Source organism: Barbus barbus (assembly GCF_936440315.1).
Source record: "Barbus barbus genome assembly, chromosome: 42".
Classification (NCBI taxonomy): domain Eukaryota; kingdom Metazoa; phylum Chordata; class Actinopteri; order Cypriniformes; family Cyprinidae; genus Barbus; species Barbus barbus.
Genome location: NC_136720.1, coordinates 14361726 through 14387820, shown reverse-complemented (window position 1 = coordinate 14387820; position 26095 = coordinate 14361726). Strand labels below are relative to the sequence as shown.

General features: G+C 38.6%; 1 protein-coding gene across 6 annotated transcripts in view; it reads right to left on the bottom strand.

Moving 5' to 3' along the window:
- The window catches only part of LOC306861409 (ankyrin repeat and sterile alpha motif domain-containing protein 1B-like), a gene marked incomplete at its 5' end in the record, with an annotated part of 177726 nt that overhangs the window by 107069 nt on the left and 44562 nt on the right, over positions 1 to 26095 (bottom strand). For 4 of the 6 annotated variants that reach the window (XM_079403636.1, XM_079403639.1, XM_079403637.1 and 1 more), the window contains 6 exons: positions 7113 to 7229; positions 8788 to 8969; positions 10498 to 10620; positions 12979 to 13080; positions 13860 to 13935; positions 19995 to 20291. In XM_079403636.1, the coding sequence (XP_079259762.1) occupies positions 7113 to 7229; positions 8788 to 8969; positions 10498 to 10620; positions 12979 to 13080; positions 13860 to 13935; positions 19995 to 20291 (897 nt within the window). Of the gene's footprint in view, positions 1 to 7112; positions 7230 to 8787; positions 8970 to 10497; positions 10621 to 12978; positions 13081 to 13859; positions 13936 to 15374; positions 15414 to 16222; positions 16403 to 19994; positions 20292 to 26095 lie in introns of those variants that run through there. The other 2 variants (XM_079403640.1, XM_079403641.1) reach the window with 2 other exon arrangements.

The window sequence follows — 26095 nt, the reverse complement described above, 5'->3', positions numbered from 1 at the left end:
GAAGTGAAGTGAAGTGACATAGGGCCAAGTATGGTGACCCATACTCGGAATTTGTGCTCTGCATTTAACCCATCCAATGTGCACACACACAGCAGTGAACACACACACACCGTGAACACACACCCGGAGCAGTGGGCAGCCATTTATGCTGCGGCACCCGGGGAGCAGTTGGGGGTTCGGTGCCTTGCTCAAGGGCACCTCAGTCGTGGTATTGAGGGTGGAGAGAGCGCTGGACATTCACCCCTCCCACCTACAATCCCTGCCAGCCCGAGACTCGAACCCGCAACCTTTGGATTACGAGTCTGACTCTCTAACCATTAGGCCACTCTCTAAACATTAGGCTCACGACTTACGAGAGCCTTACCTGCATTTGGACCCAGACTCCGTCTTTTCCACGGCACCCTCGCAGCGTCCCGTGACAGAATGCAACCAGCAAATATGGGTCCAGCAGGGAGGTTGCTCAACATCCGCCAGGGAGACCAGAGCATGGAGGAGTATGCCAGGGACTTCATTGGAGTGGCTCGGCGGGCGGCTATGGAGAAGACTTGCCTCATGGTCTTTTTTTACAGAGGCCTGGCCAAGCCCTTCAAATCCGCGGCCTCGTCGGCCGCGCCCAGTGCCTCGCACCCGCTTCCAGAGCGTCCTGGGCTGATGCGCAGCATGTGGGAACCCCCGCTGATGTCGGTGCAGGCAGTGCGGTTTGCTTGCGGTCCTCCCGAGGCAGCGGAGCTCGCTTCAGGTCTTCCCGAAGTGGCGGAGCCCGCTGATGTTCCCGCTGAGGCCACGGAGCACGCTTCAGGCCTTCCCTAGGCAGCGGAGCTCGCTTCAGGCCTTCCCGAAGCGGCGGAGCCCGCTGATGTTCCCGCTGGGGCCGCGGAGCTCGCCTCAGGCCTTCACGAAGCGGCAGAGTCCGCTGATGTTGCCTCCGAGGCAGCAGAGCTCGCTCCAGGCCTTCCCGAAGCGGCGGAGCCTGCTGATGTTCCCGCTGAGGCCGCAGAGCTCGCTTCAGGCCCTCCCGAAGCGGCGGTGCCTGCTCACAGATCTCCCGAAGCGGCAGGGTCCGCTCACAGTTCCCCCGAGGCAGCGGTATCCGCTCACAAAGCTCCCGAGATGGGGATGCCCGCTCACGATCCTCCCGAGGCGGTGGATCCCGCTCACAGATTTCCCGAAGCGGCGGAGTCCGCTGTTGTTCCCGCTGAGGCCACGGAGCTCGCCTCAGGCCGTCCCGAAGCGGCGGAGTCCGCTCACAGTTCCCCCGAGGCAGCGGTGTCCGCTCACAAAGCTCCCGAGACGGGATGCCCGTTCACGATCCTCTCGAGACAACGGTGCCTGCTCACGATCCTCCGGAGGCAGCTGTGTTCGCTCACGAGCCTCCCTGGATGAAGCCACCTTATCCGCCCTGGCCTCCTGCTCTGCCGGCACCATCCTGGCACCCGTGTCTACCTCTGTCTCCAGGCCCTCTTCCGCTACACGGCCTTGGCCCGCCATCCCTCCCCCTGTTCCACCTCCCTCCCTGTTCCATCTCCCTTCCTTCCGGATTCCACTCCTCTAAACTACACACACTGTCACATTACACACACCTGTCTCATTATTACACCCTCAGCTGTTCCCCATTGCCACAGACTATATAGTCTCCTCTCTTTCACCACTCGGCCTGGTTGAATTATTTGTAATTGTGGTTGTAACTGTTTGTTTCTAGTGTTTGCTCTGGTCTGGGATACATGCACTGTGTTGCCGTCTCGTATCCCAGTCCGTTACTACTTTGTTTTTTTGTGCCGTGTTGGCCTTTTTGTTTCTGATTAAAAGAGAGCCTTACCTGCATTTGGAGCCAGACTCCGTCTTTTCCACGGCACCCTCGCAGCGTCCCGTGACAGTAAAAGCAATGAAATGCTGTAATTTAGGCATAATAGAGATGTTTTTGGCAAACTGAGGATAACAGTAGATTAAATTATTAGGGTAACAAGCAACCGGAATTCAGGATCCTTTGGAATAGTGATGGCAGTCATTAGTGCTATGGTTTTAATGATCTTTTATAGCATTTTATATACAGTTGCATGCGAAAGTTTGGGAACCCCTTGCAGAATTTGTGAAAATGTGAATAATTTTAACAAAATAAGAGAGATCATACAAAATGCATGTTATTTTTATTTAGTGCTGTCCTGAGTAAGATATTTTCCATAAAAGATGTTAACATATGGTCCACAAGACAAAAAAAAAAAATAGCTGAAATTATTAAAATAACCCCATTCAAAAGTTTGGGAACCCTTGGTTCTTAATACTGTGTGTGGTTACCTGGATGATCTATAATTGTTTTTTTTTGTTTTGTGATGGTTGTTCATGAGTCCCTTGTTTGTTCTGAACAGTTAAACTGAGCACTGTTCTTCAGAAAAATCCTCCAGGTCTTGCAGAATCTTCAGTTTTCCAACATCTTTTGCATATTTGAACCCTTTCCAGCAGTGACTGTATGATTTTGAGATCCACCTTTTCACACTGAGGATGATTGAGGGACTCAAACACAACAATTAAAAAAGGTTCAAACATTCACTGATGCTCCAGAAGGAAACACGATGCATTAAGAGCAGGGGGTGAAAACTTTTGAACAGAATGAAAATGCCCAAATTTTTCTTATTTTGTAGAAATATATTTTTTTTCCATTTAGTACTGCCCTTCGGAAGCAACAGAAGCTACTTGCATGTTTCCTGGAAGACAAATTAAGTACAATTTACCTTGATCTTCAAATTCAAAAAGTTTTCACCCCCGGCTCTTAATGCATCGTGTTTGGCAGTCACAGTGCTGTTCATGATGGTGAGTGGGGGGAGAGCAGGGTGGTTTCTCCTGAAGTTCACTATCATCTCCACAGTTTTGAGCATGTTAAGCTCCAGGTTGTTAAAACTGCACCAGACAGCCAGCTCCTTAACCTCCTGTCTGTAAGCAGACTCGTCACCGTCCTGGGTGAGGTCGATCAGTGTGGTGTCGTCTGCAAACTTCAGGAGCTTGACAGAGGGGTCTTTAGAGGTGCGATCATTGGTGTAGAGGGAGAAGAACAGTGGGGAGAGAACGCAGCCCTGAGGAGCTCCAGTGCTGATGGTACGAGTGCTGGATGTTTATTTACCAAGCTTTACTAGCTGCTGTCTGTCTGTCAGGAAGCTGTTGATCCACTGGCAGACGGAGATGGGGACGGAGAGCTGGGTTAGTTTATTCTGAAGGGTTTCCGTGATGATGGTGTTAAAAGCGGAGCTGAAGTCCACAAACAGGATCCTCACATAAGTCCCTGGGCTGTCCAGATGCTGCAGGATGAAGTGCAGTCCCATGTTGACTGCATCATCCACAGACCTGTTTGCTCTGTAGGTAAACTGCTGGGGGTCCAGTAAGGGTCCAGTGATGTCCTTCAGATAAGCCAAAACCAGTCTTTCAAATGATTTCATGGCTACAGACGTTAGAGCCACAGGTCTGTAGTCATTAAGTCCAGTAATTTTGGGTTTCTTTGGGACGGGGATGATGGTGGAGCGTTTGAAGCATGAGGGGACTTCACACAGCTCCAGTGAGCTGTTGAAGATCTGTGTGAAGATGGGGGCCAGCTGATCAGCACAGATTTTTAGGCAGGCTGGTGACACACCGTCTGGGTCTGGTGCTTTCCTTCTTTTGTTCTTTCTGAAGACCTGGCACACATCTTCTTAGCTGATTTGAATTGTAGGTGTGGGGGAGACGGGGGTTGCTGTAGGTGTGAATGGTTGTGTGGAGAGGTGTTCAGGGCGGGTGTGGGGTGATCTTTCAAAACGACAATAGAACTTGTTCAAGTCGTCTGCCAGGTGTTGATTCTCCAGAGTGCTGGGGGATGGTGTCTGGTAACTGGTGATATCCTTCATTCCTATCCACACTGAAGCAGGATCACTGGAAGATCATTTTTTCCTTAGCTTGTCAGAATACTTCCTCTTTGCCACTTTGATCTCCTTTTTCAGTGTGTATTTGGCCTGTTTGTAGAAGACTTTATCCCCCTTTCTGTAAGCATCTTCTTTGGCCTGACGGAGCTGTCTGCAGTGTCTGCAGTTTTGCAGTGAACCATGGTTTGTCATTGTTGTAGACTAGATGAGTCCTGTTAGGAATGCACATATCCTCACAGAAACTGATATAAGATGTCACAGTCTCTGTGAGCTCGTCCAGATCATTTGCAGCAGCTTCAAAAACAGTCCAATCAGTGAGGTCGAAACAGGCTTGTAGATCCCGCTCTGTTTCGTTAGTCCATCTTTTAACAGATCTTAATACAGGCTTTGCAGATTTAAGTTTCTGCCTGTAGGACGGTATAAGATGAACCAAACAGTGATCAGAGAGTCCTAAAGGTGCTCGTGGAACCGTGTGATATGCATCCTTTATTGTTGTGTAACAGTGATCCAATATATTACTGTCTCTGGTGGGACATGTGATGTGCTGTCTGTATTTTGGCAGTTCACGGGAGAGATTTGCTTTATTAAAGTCCCCGAGAATTATTAAAACAGAGTCTGGGTGTTGTTGCTCACTCTCTGTGATCAGATCAGCGAGTATCTGTAAAGCTGTGCTCACGTTCGCTTGCGGTGGAATGTAGACACTCACGAGAATGAACGAGCAGAACTCCTGCGGCATATAGAACGGCTTGCAATTAATGAAGAGCGTTTCTAGATCTGAACAGCACATCTTCTTTAACACAGTTGCATCTGTACACCACCTCTCACTGATGTAAAAGTACGTCCCGCCGCCACGCGATTTTCCCGTTGATTCTGCGTCCCGATCTGCTCTGATCAGCTGATAATTAGGCACATGTAGCATGCTGTCCGGTATGTCGCCATTCAGCCAGATTTCCGTGAAACACAGAGCAGCAGAGTTAGAAAAATCCTTGTTTGTCCGGGAGAGCAGAAGGAGTTCGTCCTTTTTGTTGGGTAGAGAGCGGAGAGTCGCCAGATGGATGCTAGGCAACGCTGTTCGAAATCCGCGCTGACGAAGCTTCACGAGTGCTCCGGCTTGCTTCCCCCGCCGTCTGCGCCTCCAGTAGCGTTTGACCAGAGCTACGGCTCCGCCAACTACAATGTCCAGCAAAACGTCCGAAAAAACAAAATCCGGTAAAAGATTTTACAGATAATTTGCAACTCAATTATATTGTAGTCCCAACCTAAAACAGCTCTTTTCCGGGTTGACAAAACAATCCAGAAGTGTCACCGCAGAGTGTTTGTTTGTAAACAGTAATTTCATCTGCAGAGAAAACCACTGCAAAGCAGATGCTACTGATGGGAGCGCTTACTCTGATCTGGAATCACAAGACGTTTTCGGCATAAACATTAAAAGCATGTTTGCTGACTGCAGCATTGGGAATAGAGGCAGAAAAAAAAAACAGTACAAACCGGTGAAAACAAACAAACACAGGCCCGATTTTACATACGCAAATACATGACATAACAGGAAAAGACGAATGGTGAAAACAAGAATGGATAGAAAAATAAAAAAAGGGAGGCAGAGGAATGCTGGAGAACAGCTTGAATGAGAAAGCAGAGGCCGATAGCCAGTCTCTCTCTCTCTATCTCTGGATGTTTTCTCTGGATGTTATTGCGCAGTGCTGTGACGCACCTGTTTTGATGGACTCAGATCTGTCAATTGGGAAGTGGGTGGATATCCCACGCCTTGCACTTTATGAATTCTGTGTCTCCTAGCAACTACGAAAACCCCTCGGAATCCGCGTGCATCTCTCTCCCTGCGGAGGAGAGCCAGTGACGGAGTTCAGGACTGGTTTGTGGGTGCAGAAGTATGACTCGCAGTCCAAGGAACCCCAACTCTTCCTGGAGCTGGAATCTCCCCTCCCCCAGCCTATGCCTGTTTCCATGGTAGCGGGAGGTCTCCTCACATGGCGCAGCGTGTGACACGATTACACTTCCTGTGGGATAATTAGACTTCCTATCTGAGGGACGGGAATCCCTCTTGCTCATACTTGCATTGTGAAAGCCAAACCCTCAATCATATCAACATTTCCTTAACCATCTCTTCATCCACAATCAGAATTAAAGATAAAAAGTTTTTTTTTTTTTTGGATGCCCAGGAAGTCTTTGAAGACCTTCATGGTTAGTTGGCTAAAGTTTCCATAGCAACATGACACTTCATAAAACGGACGTACCTGTTTTATGTTGCATTTGGCCATGAGAACGAACATAAATATTAAAATAAACAAGTTAAAAAGCTTTGATGAGTGAAATAATAGGAAGAGTATGGCATTAACAAATTAATTAGTTTAATTCCAATACACTGTTGTAAAATATTTAAAAATTAATAGATAACAGAAGTACAGAAATTAAGTTTGCATTCTATAAATTTATGAAGTGCCTTGCGAAAGTATTCATACCCCATCAACAAACAACTGTGAAGGCACTAAATATATACTGTATATATATATATATATATATATATATATATATATATATATGTATATATATATATATATATATATATATATATATATATATATATATATATATACACATACACACACACACACGTATGTGTATAAATATGTATTATATACAAATTATATAATTGGTATATACAGTATTATATAATCATGTAATTTATATGTATAAAAAATAAAAATCTATTAATATAGATAAATAAATGGACAAATATATAATAAAGTTGTTATAAGAATTTGTTTACATGTATTACTTTAAAATATATATTCTTATATTATAATATAATTATAATAATAATTAGTATAATTATTATAATATTTACTTGGTTATTTTGTGTACTGCATGCATACAAAATACAGAAATTGCAGAAAAAACTACAAAAAATAAAATGAAATTAGGAATGAATCACAAAGTATACAAATATATAAAATAAACCGAAATAAACAATAAACAATAATAATATCGCTAAAGAAACAATAAAATAACAATAAATAACATATTACATTATTTTAATATGAAATAAATAAAATATTAAATGTTATTTTATATATTAATTGACTGATTTCTGTATTATTACTATTATTATTATTATTATTATTATTACATTTTAATATCTACAATATTTACAAATTCTTTATCCACTAAGGGGTCCATTTCTGCATTATAAGGATGGGGAGTGAGTATGTGTACCTGAGAAAAGCCCAGGTTTCTGCAGCCGTTGCAGGGAGTGAGCGCCTCCCACAGGCCTGATGGTCCACAACTCTTTTCCTCGTCTTCCATCGCTGGGGGCAATGGGGGAGTGGGCCGCTACAGCCGGGTGGAGAGAGATATACAGTTACATACAGTCAAGAGAAGTACACACAGACTGAAGTACAGATACAGATCTCAGCTCATGCCATCATAACACAAGCTTAAGATAAGTCACAGACTGTATAAGGGGGAGCAGACGGACAACTCCAAGAAAAACAAATAAGAGAAAACTAACGCTTACAGTTTTAATGGCCAATCACCATTTTCATGCTTTAAGGCAAGCCTCCAAGATTAGCATAGCAACCCTAATGCTGCTGTATGCAGAGAAGGAGACCAGATGCACAGCTTTTTTTTATTGGATGTCAATGGAGAACAGGCTTCACTATGGTGAATGAACTGCTTTTTTTTTTTACTTTATTAAAACAACCTAGACAAACTGTTCTGGATGTTCCTTATTTAAGGACTTTTGAAAAGCATCTGTTTCACTCTACAGTCCAACATGAACACTTGCTTTGCTTGTCTGTGACTTTTGGACAGTGTTTTTGTGACTTTTTAAAGGAATCGCAACGTGATTAATGGTTTAAGTATGTGCTGATAATAGTCTGACTCTCCCATTCTGTCTGATTCTTTTGCTGAAAATTTGAGTTATTTCTTCTTTTGTAGCTCCAGAGCTCCATGTAGAAACACATTCCTAGTGTTGAGCCACTGAAAACTTAAAAATATGACCATATACAAGTATCACATACAAATACAATGTGTGTTTCATTTATGATACTAGTATGTGAAACAATGATTGTTTGCTGCAAATATCTAAATAATTCCTCAGACATCTGCAAAAAATATTTCATTATTAATTAGATAATAAAAAACTGTTTTGTGACTGGAAGGTAAAACGTATAGCCAGTTATTGTTCCCAGAACCCATTTAAAGACTTTGCAAACAACTCCAACCCCTTCGGTCAAGTCTTAGGTGTTTTGACATGTGACTGGAATCGAAGAAGAGTGTTTGTGTGCGTGCATGTCTTTGCTTGTTTATCTGGGCTCTGCAGACTTTGACTGATTGACCTGACTCCACATTTAATTGTATTGATAAAAAAACGCAGCAAAGTAAACTGTGATCCAGTGGTCACTGTGACCGCTAAACCATGACACCTTCAGCAAACGACCATTCCGTTACACACTTTCCTAATGCATTCTATCCATTACATAAGGTTCAATTCACAAGCCTGCAATGTGATCAAAAATACGATTCTGTTTGTGTTGAATAACGTCAGTGAAAAAATCGGGGGCTGTTTTAGTGCTATAAATATACATTTTTGAGATTATATAAATTGAAGGGATACCCTGCAATGCAAACAGTGTTTAGTTCCTCTGCTGGTCATAGTGAGATACTGCATCAACAGTGAAATACTCTTCATTACTCAAAGCTCATTAGGACGTCCCTCTTGATACCAATAGTCTGATGTCATTAATTTCATTTTCTTGGATTACAGAAACATTTTTGATATTTTAAAGGGGCATAATCTGATGAAACATTGCTTTAACTGCATAAAAACTGTTCAAAATCAGCAAAAAAAAAGCCATTTACGGTACTGTATTTGCTTCTTAATGCACACCTTGTTTATTCGAGTGAGAGTGCCGTTCCGTTCCTCGTCAGATAGCTGCCCACTGCCGAAGCTCTCCATGGACTGAGAGTGAGAAGAGATGGTCTGACACAGCTCCTCAAAGGAGCAATCCTTATCACGGCAGATCTTTATTTCATTCAGCAACTTGGACAACTCCCCCGTTACTGCATCATCTACAAAGGAAAGGAGAAAGAGGGAGCGAGAGCAAACCATGAATTTAAATGATAGAATAATGAGTTTATGGTAAAACATAGAAAAATTCTCCTTCTTATTAATGGATAGCAGTATAGTACATCTCAGCCTGCCACAGTATGAAAGACTTGAATCTGTGTAATGTGACAATCTTCATCACTAATACTCCCAAATTACTAAATTCAAATGATATATTTTTATATTTACTATTTAAATTTTTTATAAAAACATTTTTCACTTTATTTTATATATTATATCACCATACAATTATGCAATACAACTGTACAGTTTTTGTCAAATCAAACAAGAACAATATTATTCAATAAAATTGAAGTTTTGTGTAACTATGGACTATATCATTACACCAAAAGCACATCAAAATTCTCTACAAGAGCTTTTAAATAAATGGTTATTACATCACAACATCCGTCTTATTTATTTTTATTCTCTCTTGTCTGTTTTTCAATATTTAACCTGGGACAAATGCTTGTTTTCTGGCATGGGCTCAGTGTGCTGATGTGTACTAACAGTCATTTTGAGGCTGGCAGACTCACCTGTGATCATTACCAAAATGCTGCCCCAGCTGGAATGAAAGATGCACATCCAGCAGTATAAAGACCACAAAGGGACCAAATGAGAGTGGGCAGCACTGCAACATCTGACCACTAGGAGCGCTGCTGACTGCACTTTCTTTATAATGAACATGCACTAATCAAAACATATAGTCTTTTATGTCACTATTTGTTTTCCTGTTATGAAAAAAATTAGCAAAATACGATTTTATTTTTAAATTAAGAACAGGATGATGAATGGATTAAGTGATTTATGAGTGCAAACACTGGATTAAACAGTAAAACCTTTGCCAGAGGAAGACAAAGCAGCAGACAATGCGCTGTAATACAATCACTTGACCACTGGGTGTCGTACTGCACACTAAAATACATGAAACACATGGCAGCAGTCATTCTCTTTGAGGGAATGAGCATGTTTACTTTTGTAAATGAACAATTACATTTAAGTGTTAAAATAGTAGTGCTGTCAAAAGATTAAGCACATGCATAAAAGTTTTTGTTTACGTAATATATGTGTGTGCACTGTGTATATTTATTATGTATATATAAAGACATACAACAAATATTTTGAAAATATTTACATGTATATATTTATATTTATATAAATTATATCACATATAAATATATTTAATATATAAACGTAACACATTTTTCTTAAATATACACATGCATGTGTGTGTATTTATATATACATAAATATGCACAGTACACACACATATATTATGTAAACAAATCAATTTGAATTAACCGTTTGACAGCACTATAAAATAGCATATTTATATTTGGGTCCCCCTTGAAAATGAGATGTAGCATCTCAAGGGGCTTTCCCTTAATAAATTCAAATATATATATATATATTTTAAATGCAATTATTCTGTGATGATTTTATTTGAATGCATTAAGAATTTAGTTTGCATACAAATATATCCACACATACTTTTATGCCGTAGAGACGGGGAGGGCACAGGCGAGGGTATTGATGTGCGTGGTGTCGGTATTGGACGCTGAAGGGTAAAATCTTCGTGGAAATTCCCTTTGTCACAATCCGACATCGTATAATCTAGAGAGATAGAGATAAATTAATTTACAGAACACAAACAAACACAACCATAAAAATACATTGGAGATGAATGATATCTGAAAAGCAAATTTCAAAGACCACTAATTTCCTAACTTAAGATAAACTTTGATGAAAAACCATCTATTACATGCCTCTTGTCATCTAATTAATAATTGATACTTTTTAAGCAAATAAAAGGCCTTTTAGCATCATTCTAAAAATGTCTCCTTCAGATTTTGGTACACAACTCTTTATTTTTTAAAAAGTAAACATCTGAATAACTTTTTAATGCTGTTAGTAATATTTCAAGAAAGACACTTGCTGGACCGAAGAAACGTAGGTTTAGTTGATTATCCATACATCATTTTTAGAAAAATTGGTAACAGTTTAGTATAGGGACCAATTATCACAATTAATTAGTTTCTTATTAGCACGTCTATTATTAACATATTGGCTGTTTATTAGTGCTTATAAAGCACATATTCTGCATGACCATGTTCTACATTTGTAATCCTACCCAATACCTGAAATGAACAACTACCTTACTAACTATTAATAAACAGCAAACTAGGAGTTAATGGTTTGTTAATGGTGAGAACTGGACCTTAAAATGAAGGCCCCATTATTATTCTTAAATTAAGGCCCCATTTACACTAGTGCGTTTTCGTTTTAAAATGCATAACTTTTGCTACGGTTACGCCTATCATTTACACTACTTTTGAAAACGCTGCAGACCCCGTTTTAGTTTGAAAACTCCTGGGTTGCGTTTCAGTGAAAACGGAGCACAATGGAGAATTTTGAAAACGATGGCGTGGTTGCCCACATTCTCACTGCGTATCCTTGACGAGACGACCGTGTAAACAATAACATCATGCTCATTGTTGTACCCATGTATGGGTAGATTCCACTGATCTACTGTATGTGTGTGTGTATATATATATATATATATATATATATATATGTTTTTTTGCAGTAGCCTACTATACCGTTAAAAAGATCTCATTTATTTACATTCAAAGCTATCAGAATGTACTTTTTGGCAATATAAATTAGCAACTACACCAAACTGCAAATAGTTTTTTCTCATATATTAGAATAAAACAGGTGTTTTTTTCACTCCTTGAATGTAAGCGCCATGTTCTCCTATTATATACTTAACGGGACATAAAAGGCGAATGTATGATACTCGACAAAAACCATATATGCAAACTTTGTTGTTGTTTTGTTGTTCAATTTAATATGTATATATATATATATATATATATATATATATATATATATATGTATATGTATATGTATATATGTATATGTATATGTATATGTATATATATATATATATATATATATATATATATATAATTTATTTATTTTTTCTGACCATTATTTCATATGTCAGATTTTACACAGGGTTAAAGAAAAGCACTTTAAGTTGGTGAAAAACTAAATGTGGCGTCTCTAATTGTAGCTCTAAACAACTACAGGCTGCACAAGCCACATGGTAAACTTGTAAACAATAGTTTCTGAGTCCCGTCAAAGACTGTAGATTATAAAACCACAGCAAGCTTGAGTCTGAAATTCCTTTCATGCTGGGGATTCTGGTTCATTGACCATACACAGAAGCAGGGAAGAGAACTGTAATGTTGCCTCTGTCCTGTAGGATGTCGGGCGATTTAGACTTTGCATGTGTCAAAAAGAGACATTTTCGAGCAGTACCTCAACTCCCAAGACTGCATTTCACAACCCTCAGAAATGTATAACCCTGGGCATAAAGTGGATGGAAACAACAAGAGAGCTAAACTGAATTTAATTTCAAAACCAGATAACCACATCATATTCTTTTATGAGGGTGTGTTTTTGAAAGCAGAGACGGAACATTGGATTCCAACACCCAACGTCTTCTGTGCTGTAAGATAAGCTCTACTGGAAAGAACGAGTTTAGTTGAATCAGTACATGAAGGAAGACAAACGAACTTTAGAATCATCTAGATGCTATAATGCTGAAAATGTAGTAATAATATGTGTATAACAATGTAATAAACATGTAATAATTCCTAAACCTCACGTATACCTCATCAAGAAGGCATAGTATTCTAAGTATTTGTAGTTGTTTTTGTCTTTTGAGAAATGTGAGGGAACATGGATTTCTCATACACACCAAACGACCATTGTTCTCAATCTAACACAAACTTCCTGAAACAAATTTTATCAATCTGCAAGCATCCGCCTTCTGATTTCCACCAAGAACACGCTCCCTCATCAGCTTGTGCACGTGTGTGTGAGTGTGCTTGTGTGTGTTTTAAGGGCTTTAGTTGCTTTAAAAAAAAGTTTAAATGTGTGCGTGTCTAGGAAATACTTTACCTTGTATGAGAGAAGCAATTTGTTGTGATTTCTGCGACGGATGTTCTCTTAGAGTGTCTAGAGCAGTTCTTCCTTGGCAATCTCTGATGTTGGAATCAATCCCTGAGGAAAAAAAGTTGAGATTTTTAGTTTTAGATTAGCTTTAATTAGACATAAATATTCATAGATGTTTTTAATTAGCATGTTGTATATTATCAGGAATAAAATAAAAAATATATATTTTGTATAATAAATAAGTTATTATACAAAATATATATTTTTATTTTATTCCTGATAATGCAACACCACAAAACCAACTATTACATCTGCATATAATGACACAAAACACTTTATCTGAACATTTCTAATTTATTTAGATTTATTGCTAAAACAAAAAAGAATAAAACCAGACAGAAACTTTACATTTATTTTTTTTCAATACTCAAAATTATAAATAAAATGACTCAAATTGAATTTCAATCAATATTGAATGTTCTGAATTGAATTAATATTCCACTGTGTTTTTTAATATTTTATTTATTAATACCAACACAAAAAAATAAAACAGCTGAAACAAAATTTAAAAATGTTTTTTTGTCTTATGGAAATTATATAATAGAATAATCAGGGCTGACACCTTCCCACAAACCCTCAAAAACATGACAAAACACAAAACTAAAAATTTTTCCCAGAATAAAACTTTCCATAACAATAAAACCCAGACAGAACAATCACACCCTTTCCCTATGACAGGAAGCTCCCCAATCTCCAATTCCTGTTCCACAGCTGGAACTGACAGGGAAGCTGTTAGGTCACAGGTCACACAAGTACTTTAAACAAACCATGGCCATGCAACATCCTCATCCTAACCCCACACACACATGCACTTCTATAAGACATACCTGAGTCGAGCAGTAGCTGAACTACATCCATCTTTCCGAAGAGAGCGGCTTCGTGGAGAGCACTCCCTTTCTCTGTCTAGAGAGAGAATGATTTTAAGTCAATATTTTAAGCTTAATGCCTCACATAAAGAAGTAAATGGCAGTTATACACTATGGAATCTTTACTACTGCAGCCCTCGCAGTCTATCAGCCGTCTACTGGGGCGACTGGCAGGGTATTTTATATCACGCTCACTGTGAAGTACTTAACTACACCCAATTTAGCTCTGGAAACATTTATTCAGTGTACTACAATTAACGGCAATAGCGCTGTGAATTTAAGAGGCTGACTGACGGCAGCTTGAAAGAGGGAAAGAAACAGGCAAATGAGACCGATCGGCAGTCGAGACAGATCGCAAGAGAGCTTCTTGCACAGTTGAGCGTGGTCATTTTAATAGGCCACCAGGAGACCGCACACAATCAAATCGGCCCCCATCGGCCTTCATTAGTCCAGAGGCATGAGTACAGCGCCGGCATTGCTCTTCTGCCTGAACTACTGGATCTGTGTGATGATGCTATACACATTAAACAAGAACTACAGGGACTTACTACTGTGATACTTAATCCTGCAATGTCATATCGCTGCAAAAATAGCACTTACCAGTCTGGGAGAGCCAAAACTACCTCAGTGCAAAAGTTTGAGACACTGTTTTAGTCTGGCAATGGTGTCACAGCATTAATATGGCTCCTGGACAACAGAGACTCTCCAGAGTGCTGAGTTTATGTCTGTGTAACATTACCAGGCGTTCTTACATTCTGTTTGTGCTTTTTTAAGTAAATGTACACTGAATTTCTTCCGTTTTCTTTCTGATTCTGAATTAACATCTTTGGCTACTTTATAGCTTCTATGTTTATCACCAATGGTCCTGTGGGCGCTTACACACTAAAAAAATGTTTGGCAGGCAGGAATGCACATCTGCTTTGACACTATAAAAAAAAAAAAAAACTTTCAATTTGAAATCAAGGGAGAACAGAGCACATTTCTGAAATTGAACAACTTTTGGGAAGTTCTCATTGATCAACAAATGTCTACACCAAAGAGTCCTGTTCAATTTTTGGTTGCACACCCCCATGCAATTTTTTATCTATACTGTATATCCTAGTGATGTATTGTTCTTATTAAAAACACCAGGTATTGCACACCGGATGCATCGCGTTCAGTTCAAGGCAGCTGTCCAAAACAGTGAATCTTATCACCAAATTCACTTCATGAATGAACAAAGAATAAATTATGAGTTTGAAGTTTAAAAAACTTCATTATGTATACTTTAACAATGATTTGGGGCAAATGTAATGGATTTTAATGGAAATTATTCAAATGTTTTGTCTTTGTTTTTCCATGTAAACGTGCTAGATGAACATCTTTGACCATAACGCTTGTGTCTTAGCAGCATCTTGAGGATGACATTGTTCTAAAAATGCTCTTGTTTAAGGGATAGTTCACCCAAAAACGAAAATTTGCTGTTAATTTACTCACCCTCTGGCCATCCAAGATGTAGGTGACCATTTGCCCAGGCTGTGGATTAAAGGTAATAATGTTGTAAATAATGATAATTTTCTTGCACAGACCGATTGTTTTGCTTCATAAGATCTCAATGTATCGTCAGGAGCCGTGGGTTTTAATTTGGTCTTGCCTGTATATTTTTTTGACTGTTGCACCTAAAAATCTTATTTACTGTTCTACTGAAGAAAAAAAGTCACCTATGCCTTGGATAGCCTCAGGGTGAATAAATTAACAGCTAATATTCATTTTTGGGCAAACTACACCTTTAAGTTAAAAGAAGTTAGCATTTTTAAAAATGTATTTCAAGACCTTGTTTTATACTCCAAATAAACAACCCTGCACGTCATATGATTATAAGAAGTAACTTGTTTTGTACGTGTGGCCTTAAGAGGATAAAAACATTTCATAATTTCTATTCCGTTCAGATGCAGCTTATCCTAATGTCCTTGAACATAAGAATGCATCCTGTGAACACCCCACAAGTCTGACAGTTATCAAAAAAAAACTGAGGCATACACCTCAGTTATGCAATAAGAAAAGTGTGTAGTCAGTGCTGGTACACAGTCAGAAAAATTATGTGGAAAGACTGTACCTTAAGGAACGTTTTTGGGCCATTTTAACACGTGGTATAATATTTGTACCTTATGTTAAAGGTAATGTTTGAGGGTACTAAAGGTACAATTTCTTTTTAATGTATGTACTCTCAACCCTAAATGCAGAGAATCTAAGGATACAAAAGTAAAGCTTACATAAAGTTATACCTTCAACGTCTATAAGACATACATGCAAAACGAGATCTCATATCCTCTGTGATTACTTACTCAGAGAAAGCACACTCTCTAAGACCAAACATAGTTGCAGGAAAGATATTCATCCTTCACCCTGAGGTTAAACTCTAGTCCAGATCACTGAATGGTCCAGGATGACTAAAAAGACTTGAACAAGGTGAAGACTGCAGAGCACACTGTTCTCCTGATATGTTTAACTCAGAGTTCTGTACTGTTTAGGATGAGCAGTGAGTGCGCCCACAATGGGACGGGAAGTGGGACCCCCTCCGCTGGATGAGGACCACTTCCTGTCGAGTTTCCCATGGCGATTAGCTATTGATGTCACCAGGAGGAGGAAATCGATTCACTCTCACTGTTCTTCCAGGAATTGAGAAGCAGAGAGCAGATTGCCTTCATCTCTTTTTCTTGGTGTTCTACTGCAACTGAATGTCCTTGTAAGTTAAGCATTGACAGAGTGTCTTTCTCAGAAGAGGAAAGAAGATGGAATACTAGAGATATGCATCCTAAAAGATGCACTTACTTCAGAGGAAATATTCTAACAGTAGAGTCATGTGATCCAACATTCCATACCACATTCTTGGGAATAAATTGTCTTTTTCATTGGTGCAAAACTCAGTTTATCATAACTACAGTGCCCTCCAAAAGTATTGGAACAGTAAGGCCAGATGAGAGATTAACATTTCATCTTTTATTTACAGGTATTTTCATCCGGATCTGATACACAACTTAGAAGATAGCACCTTATGTTTGAACCCACCCATTTTTCATGTTACCAAAAGTATTGGAACAGATAGAATTAACATAGATTAAAGTGAAAAAGACTTCATATTTAGTTGCAAATCCTTTGCTTTCAATAACTGCATCAAGCCTGTGACCCACTGACGTCAGCCTCTTTCAGTTTTGGGGGGTTACTCCCTTCAGTCTCTTCTTTAGCAGGTAAAATGCAGACTCTACAGGGTTTAAGTGTGGAGATTGACTTGGCCAGTCTAAAACCTTCCACTTCTTGCCCCTGATGAACTCCTTTGTTATTTTGGCACTATGTTTTGGGTCATTATGTTGATGCATGATGAAGGATCTCCCAATCAGTTTGGTTGCATCTTTCTGTAAATTGTCATACAAAATATTTCTGTAGACTTCTGAGTTAATTTTGCTGCTGTCGTCATGTGTTACATGAAGATTAATGACCCTGTCCCAAAAGAAGCGATGAACGCCCAAGCCAGTACATTACTTGTGTAATGTGTACTATAATGTAAACCTGTGTACACTGTGTTTCAGATGAGCTTGTATGTTTGGGATCATGAGCAGATCCTTTCTTTCTCCAAACTTTAGCCTTTCCATCACTTTGGTCCATAAAATCAGTCCATAAAACCTTGTCCCAGAATTTCTGAGGCTCGTCTCCTATTCTTCTTGCTAATGAGTGGTTTGCATCTTCTGGTGTAGCCTCTGTACTTTTGTTCATGAAGTCTTCTGCGAACAGTAGATTGTGATACCTTCACTCCTGCCGTCTGGAGGTTGTTGCTGATGTCACTAACAGTTGTTTTAGGGTCTTTCTTTACAGCTGTCACAATGTTTTTGTCATCAACTGCAGATGTTTTCCTTGATCTACCCGTTTGAGGTGTGTTACTTAGTACACCAGTGGTTTCTTTCTTCCTCAGGAGATTACAAATGGTTGTACTTGCTATTGCCAGTGTTTGTGCAATGGTTTGATTGATTTTTCATCTTCTCTCAGCTTCACAATTGCTCGTTTTTCACCCATAAACACCTCTCTGGTTTACATGTTGGTTACACGTCTAACTAACTATAAATGCAGTTTGCACGGATCTGAAACTGAGCGCAGACATTCAGTGCCATTTATTGTTTGAATAATCAATGAATAGGACACACCAGGGCAACAAAACACACCAGTCAGTCACATGTTCCAATACTTTTGGTAACATGAAAAATGGGTGGGTTCAAACAAAAGGTGCTATCTTCCAAGTTGAGTATCAGATCCAGATGAAAAAACCTGTAAATAAAAGCTGAAATGTTAATCTCTCATCTCATATTCATATTTTGATGTCAAACCCAGATGTTTACAGTCTACAGCAAAAACAAAGGAATTGGCCTTACTGTTCCAATACTTTTGGAGGGCAATGTGCTGTATATATTAAATATAAATAAACAAATTTGTTCTCATTCACAGTGGACACACCAATTGGAACGCATCTGGTTAGGGCACTTTTTCGCTTTTTAACTATACAGGTTTAAAATATGTGTGTGTTCAAATAATACTGTATCCCTCCTAGAGACAGAGGATGGGGAATCTATGCTTTCTGAGATCAAAGCTTCCTCTGACCATTCTCTCTCACGCACAACCATTCAAACGCAGACAATCCTCCAGCATTCCATCACACACGCAATGCCTAAAAAGACAGTGTTCATACAAACAGCTTTACTGTATAGCCTGACATATAAGATAAACACATCCCATACCAACAAAAAAAATACCCAAAGCTTTGAAGCTATATTAGTGAGGATTTCTCACTAATATAGCGGCTTTCATACTAAGATTATGATACATACTATTCCCTACTCTAGTATGGCATTGTTGAGTGTAAAATGCAGCAGACTAAAGGAAATCATTTTAAAAACAACTAGTTTTAATATGTGGTTATTAAAGGGTTCTGTGTGGATTTTAGTAGGGCTGTGAATCGACAACTATGTCACGATATGCATCACGATACAGAGGCCACAATACAATTTAGTAACAGCTGTTTATTACACACTGCAAACCATGCAGAGTAAACATGCTCTCTCTTCCGGGCCTGTGAATGAACACAGACTAGATTTATTATACTTCTCTGTGAATGGGATATCAAACTGGAGATCGCAAAAATGCAGCTTTCTGGTATTTTCAGAAAGTCATCGCTTTTTCCCAGAGTAGATACAGAGTATTTGAACATGGTTGCCAAGTTGAGAAAAATAATAAGATCACTTATATTTCAGCATATATTTTCATATTGCACTAATGTAATGCTCTGATTGGGCAATTACGTCTCTTGATATCAGGCAACCCCAACTACATTCGACCGGCGAGTTTTAGCTTATATATTATATATTCTATTTATTAATTTTGGAAACCTTGAACTTTTCCACTTTTTTCTTGTATTCAAATTAAGCACGACCCACTAACGCACACATGCTCAAATCGTGTTAAATGCAGGCCCTTACATTAAGTCACATGAGAACTAATCTAAAAATGCATTTCCACACAAACAGCATTTTAGTTTGACAACCACATCCCATATAACAAGAACACAGACACAAAACTTACACAGAATAATTGTTTCATACTAACACAACATTTACTATTCTCTATTCCTAATCCTAACATTCAAACATCCTCACAAGTCATTTTTCATTTATTTTCCCATTTATATTTTAGTTACGAATAGTTTTTGTTTGGCTTTTTTTCAATTGAGGACATCCCCAGATCTCCCAAAATGTTCCCAAAGGGAAGGTTTGTACGATTTAGGTCACTTCTTGGTACAAAATTTGTCCCTAAAGTATAACAAAGTAAACACACACCAGGGTAGCCTGAGGAAACCCTGGACTGAGAACAGAGTGTTCCTCTACTGCGTTTCACTTACTCTCACAGCTAGATTAATTATTCATCCATTTGAGCCCTTAAACCATTCTCTCTCTCTCTCTCTCTCTCTCTCTCTCTCTCTCTCTGAGCGTGACAACTGAGCTCTAGAGCGAAAAGGGTGTGTGTAAAGTGTGTGGAGTTCTAGAGGAAGAAGATATCGTGCCCACACACACTGACCTGTATGTTAACGTCCATGTCAGCCTCCAGCAGCACTCGAACGGTGGCGTGATGGCCATTTCGTGCGGCCAGATGTAGAGGTGTGTGCTTGCGTATATTGCAGCTCATAAGGTTGGGGTGAGCGGTCAATAGCATTCGGACCACCTGCAGGCGGCCATACAGGGCGGACAGGTCCAGCGGTGTTTCTGCTCGACTATTCCTCATGCTGGGGTCTGTCAGCTCCTGCAGCAAAACACGGACCACCTCGGCGTGACCGTACTGAGCCGCACAATGCAGAGCCGTCTCCTTTTCATGGTTCTACATCAGACAGAGAGAGACAGAGTGTTACTGTAATAGCAGCATTGTAAAGAAATTCCCTCTGAAGCATCCATTATCAAAACATGAGATGCAATATAACTATGACAACTGCCTGTCAATCACTTACTGCCCTAAATAAGTCCCATAATGCATTGTAACTGCCCTAAGGCTACTGTCAGGTTGTTTTTACACACGAGACGATACACAGCAGCACACCCTGATTGGATCTCTCCATTGCATGAATGAAATTCAATGCTATTTAACGATAAGACAAATCAAACACAGCTGGTTAAAACTGATAACGACAAATTACTTCAAGGTGAATGGCTTTGCAGATTCATGAAATTACTTTGAATACTCACCTACTGTTAAAAAAGTATGTTTTATATAATATGACTATGGGTAGTATGAATGACATACTACATCTGCCATATTGTTACCATCACCTGACCTACCAGCATCAGTTGCATTGCTCCACTGACATTCATAAATCCTCTCCCATGGCCTCATGGGACAGTAAAGTGTCCTTCGAATGCGCACTTCGTTATCCCAGCAGTAGTCGGTCATCCACGAACTTTTTTGCTACTGTTATATGAATACTATGAATTTTGACATACTACTCTTTTGGCATGCTGTTTTTCGCATACTATATAGTAGGAAAGTATTAGATTTCAGATGCAGCGATGGTGTCTTTCCTGCTCGTGTCTCAAAGTCCTCTGAAATAGCGTTGTCAAAAATATCGATATTTCGATAAATATCGATACTGAAATATCTGAACGGTACCAATATTAATTTCCCGAAGTATCGATACAACGATACTAGCCGAGCTGTCACTTTCACTTCTCTCCAAAGGCGCGTGGACAAGCACCACACGTGACCGCACTCGTCTCCTTCGCTCTGGTTAAATAGCAAAAGTGAAGTGAATAGAAAGATGACTGCTCTGGTTGTTAAAGAACACAGCAGGAGCGCTATCTGTAGGGATCTATGATCTCCGCGATGCAGAGAACGCGCACGGAATCCAGTCATAAAAACGGAATTTACAGTTTAACGCGGAATGTCACAGAATTTGTCAAAGTTTGGATGAATTAATCAAAAGTAGGTCATTACACTTAAATCAAATCGCGATATGGACTAGTATCTGTAAATATTAAGCTGCAAAAGTCGATTTAAATATGAATCATGCATGTTCTGCGCGTCTCTGTGTGAATGTGCTGCACGTGCGGTTGTGTTTACTAATGTGGCGCTCGCGGTGATTTCAGCGTCTGCCGTCTCAATGAGGACATAATTACATCAACAATATCTCCAGAACCGATCTGAAAGGCACTTTACGAGCATTTTACCATTTAATTTGAGTAAAACTAGCGTCATATCATACAGAACTTTAAAGGTATTCACGGCAACCCGTCAAAATAAAAGTTCGGTTTAACTTAACTTAAAGACCGTGTGCCAGAAATAGGCTATATTAATATTATTTAGTAGAATGTACATAATACTACTACTTACTACTACTGTTAATTTTTTTAAAGAAATAATCATAAAGTATTTTAATTTTAATAGTAAATCCACTTCATTTGCCAAAAATGTAAATGTTTAATTTTCATTAATTCAAATATAAATTAATTAAAATTGTTTTATGCCTTCATCTGATATCCAGTAAAATTTAAATACACAACACAGAATTTCTGAGGGGGAAAACACATTTCATAAGGCTACTGTAAGAATAAATAAAAATTGTTTGTATGCATTCAAATAATAGACATGCTAAAACACAGAATTTGGTAACAATAAAACAAGGTGAGAAAAAAATAAAACATTTCATATGGCCCTAAACGTGTCATTTTTGTTACACTTTTAATAAATTAAATGTTAAATTGTATAATTTTCATGATTTTAATGAATTAGACATGCTTTTAGATTAATAGCATTTAATTTGACCATTAAAAAAAAAAGAGTCCAGAAAAATTAAAACAGAAAAAAACGGAATCCAGAAAAAATAAAATGGAAAAAATTGAATGTAGAAAAAAATAAAATGGAATTTGGGGAAAAATAAAAGGGATTTCATAGGGCCCTATATCTGGAAATATTTTGGTTATGAAGCAAATGAGAATATCAACAAATAGAACTTTGGATTTTAATTAGTACATGTATTAGTAAACGTTAGTTTCAATTAACATTTAACTAAGATTAATAAATAAATCAACAAATGCAGTACCTCAAGATTTTTTTTGTTCATGTAAAATATACCGCATGTTCTCGACTTGTTACATTTATCTTTAAATTAAAAAAATTACCCCCTTAATATTGTAGCAGTTTTTTCTCTGTGGTATCCAAAATGGTATCGAATATCGATATTTTTCAAGGTATCGTATCGAAGTTAGAAATTCCAGTATCGTGACAACACTACTCTGAAAGCAGAGTGGTAAATATGACAACATATTAGATTAATATCATGAATGTGCGACTAGTCGACTAATGGATTAAATGAATGACTAATAATGGTCGACTAGGAAAGTCTTAAGTCAGAGGCAGCCCTAGTGTTTTTACTGACCCAAATAAAAAGAAATAAAAGGATTCTCCTTTATCGTCTTTTCATTTTCATTGACTGCCAAGACTTCCAAGCCTGATTGTTTAGAAATGTAAGCACAACTCTCCCTCCAGGTGGTGTGGGATGAGTTAGCGGTTTGTTAAACCGGGTAATGAGAATATCAGCTAACAAATGAAACTGGAACTGTGCATTGACAAACAGGCCATAAGCCAAAGATAACTCAAGAGCGCCCTCTATTGCCACGACTGCACACCGCACTCATTATCTTGACTGTGTGTGTGTGTGTGTGTATGTGTGTGTGGGTGTGTGTTCGGAAGGGTGCTCTAACAAACCCATGCGAGTGAAAAATGCGGTTTTATCTGTGGTATGAAGACAGAAGGAGCATTCGTGCAGGTCTGTCAATAAACAAGAGAACTGCAGAGAGTGGCCGCTTTAACTGCAATGACTTATTTCAAGCAAATGGGTTCCTTAATTAGCCAGACATGATTGAAAATGATGATAAGAGACTCCCAGTCCCTGAAGCAGCACAAAGAAACAGACCTGATACTGCAGACAGATATCTCTCACTCCCTCTATCTCTCTCTCATACTCAATGCCCTGCCTTTCTTTCTTTAATCTCCTTTTTTCAGCATTGAACACCAAACAAACACACACCAAAGAGTAATTTCCCGCATCTCCATCTCCATTCCTCCTTTGTGTATCTGTATGTTGGCCAGACAGTGCAATATCCAGAGAGACAGCAGGCCGCTTTCCCACTCCATACTGTTCACGCCCTATTGGTTAATATCCAAGACGGTCTGTCATGATAAAACAACAGATGAAGCAGCATTCGCATTCAATCAATGAAATGACACATAATAGCGATGGCGTATCTAGAGCGATCAGCACTTTAAATGACACAAAACACATAATTAAAGTATAAAATAGACAAACAGACAAAACAAAAGAGCTTTGTTCACAGATGAGGACCCCGTGAGTCTCATCTCTTAGTGGAGCACTAAAGCAGATGTACAGACAGACAGTACGGCCCACGGGCGCATAGAGGAGGTTTGGAGGAGCACATTAATCTGGGCTATCCTGTACAATCCAGCGCAGTTTAATGTGGATTCGGTCTTTGAGCCGATATTGTAGAATTGTAGGAATATTCTGGGTTCAATACAAGCTAAGCTCAATAGAGCATATAATTTGCTGATTGATGCAAAATAAAATAAAATAAAAAAGAATCATCCTTCATTTTCTCAAAAAAATACAAAATTAAAATAGAGGTTATAGTGAGGCACTTATATTTACATAGGATTTAAAAGACAAAATGTGAAGCTTATAATTCTAACATATTTTGTTTCTGTTAAAACGTGTGTATTATTTGAGCTATAAAGGTGTTCAAATAAACATTTTTACTTTCATTTTTTAAGGTTTTAGGGTCTATAGCAATATGGTGCAATGAAAAAAAGTTGTAAAACAGGATATAAAGTGAGAGAAAATTATAGAGAGCAATTTTAACATGAGTACTGTTAACATTAGCTTTATGACTAATATAGTATTTAAATGTTAACTCCTATTGAAATTGCCTCATTGTAACCCAAATTTTGGCATTTTTCAAAGAAAAGAAGAGACAAATAGATATAATTTTCTTGTGGTAATTAACATTGTATTTCTTTATATAAGCCACTATGCCATTCCAAACACAGGAAACTAGGAACAAAGGTGACCATCGTACTATGAAACACATGGTTCAACTTATTCTCACACATATGCTTGTTCGGCTAATGCAGGAAGTGACCTCATACTAATGACCTGTGCTAAAGAGAGCTGGATGAGAGTGTTAACACGGTGAATCTGACAATGTGTGTGTGTGTGTGTGTGTGTGAGAGAGAGAGGAAGAAATAGAGGAATTCAGAGGGCCGTCTCTTGTGGGCTCAGAGGAGCTAGAGTCATAGAAAACGGTGTAACCTTTCGCCCTCCCAACCAGAAAACAAAACATTCCAGAGTAACACACAAAACTAGCCATTTTCTCACACTCCCTTTCTCTCTCAAACACATACAGACTCATCCACTAAGGATCTATGTCCATATGCTCAAACACACACGTTAGCTATTTAAACACTTCCTATTGAATTATAACATACAATTATTTTTGCATATATTACACGACTGTCTAAAAGTTTGGGGTCAATAAGAATATTTTAATACTTTTATTCAGCAAGATACATTAAATTGATCAAAAATGACAGTAAAGGCTTATGTTACAAAAATTATATTTCAAGCTATTTCAACGCAGTTCTTTTGAACTTTCTATTTATCAAAGAATGATGAACAAATGGTTTCCACAGAAATATTAAGCAGCACAACTGTTTTCAACATTGATAATAATAAGAATTATGTTTCTTGAGCAGCAAATCAACATATTAGAATGATTTCTGAAGGATCATGTGATACTGAAGACAGGAGTAGTGATGCTGAAAATTCAGCTTTGCCATCACAGGAATAAATTACATCTTATATATATTGTAGAAAACAGTTATTTAAATATGTTCTAATATTTTACAAAATGACTATTTTTACTACATTTTTCATCAGATATTTGCAGCTTTAGTAAGCATAAGAGAAAGAAATATTAGTAACCCAAACCCTTTGAACAATAGTGTGTAGAATACTCTAATAGCTTTAATGTAAAATTTACTGACTGCTACTGAATATCCATACCCTAATGTAACTTATTTAACTTATTTTTACAAATAAGGACATGCCTAAATGTCCCAAAGGAAGGTTTCATCAGATTTGGCTCACCTCTGCGGACAGATTTGTCCCCAAAGTATAGTTAACACAGTCACACAGAGGCCTTTCTCATTCCATTTTATTAGAGTCAAGCAGCTTTCGGCTCTCTGTAATTGGTCAATAAATCCAACATCAATCTACAAATGGACACCAACAGCTTCTTTATATGTATTTGAACAAAATAAAAATCGGTATAGTGCACATATTAACATATGAATTTACCTTTTGTGAGTAAAGCCATGACAGTGAGTAAATGCTGACAGAACGTTCATTTGCTCCGGGTGTGTGTTCACGGTGTGTGTGTGTGTTCACTGCTGTGTGTGTGCACGTTGGATGGTTTAAATGCAGAGGACGAATTCCGAGTATGGGTCACCATACTTGGCTGAATGTCACTTCACTTATTCACTTATTCACTTATTTGTGGGTGAACTGTCCTAGTTCACTTAGCTGAGTGATATAAGTAAGTACTCTTCAAATAAATTAG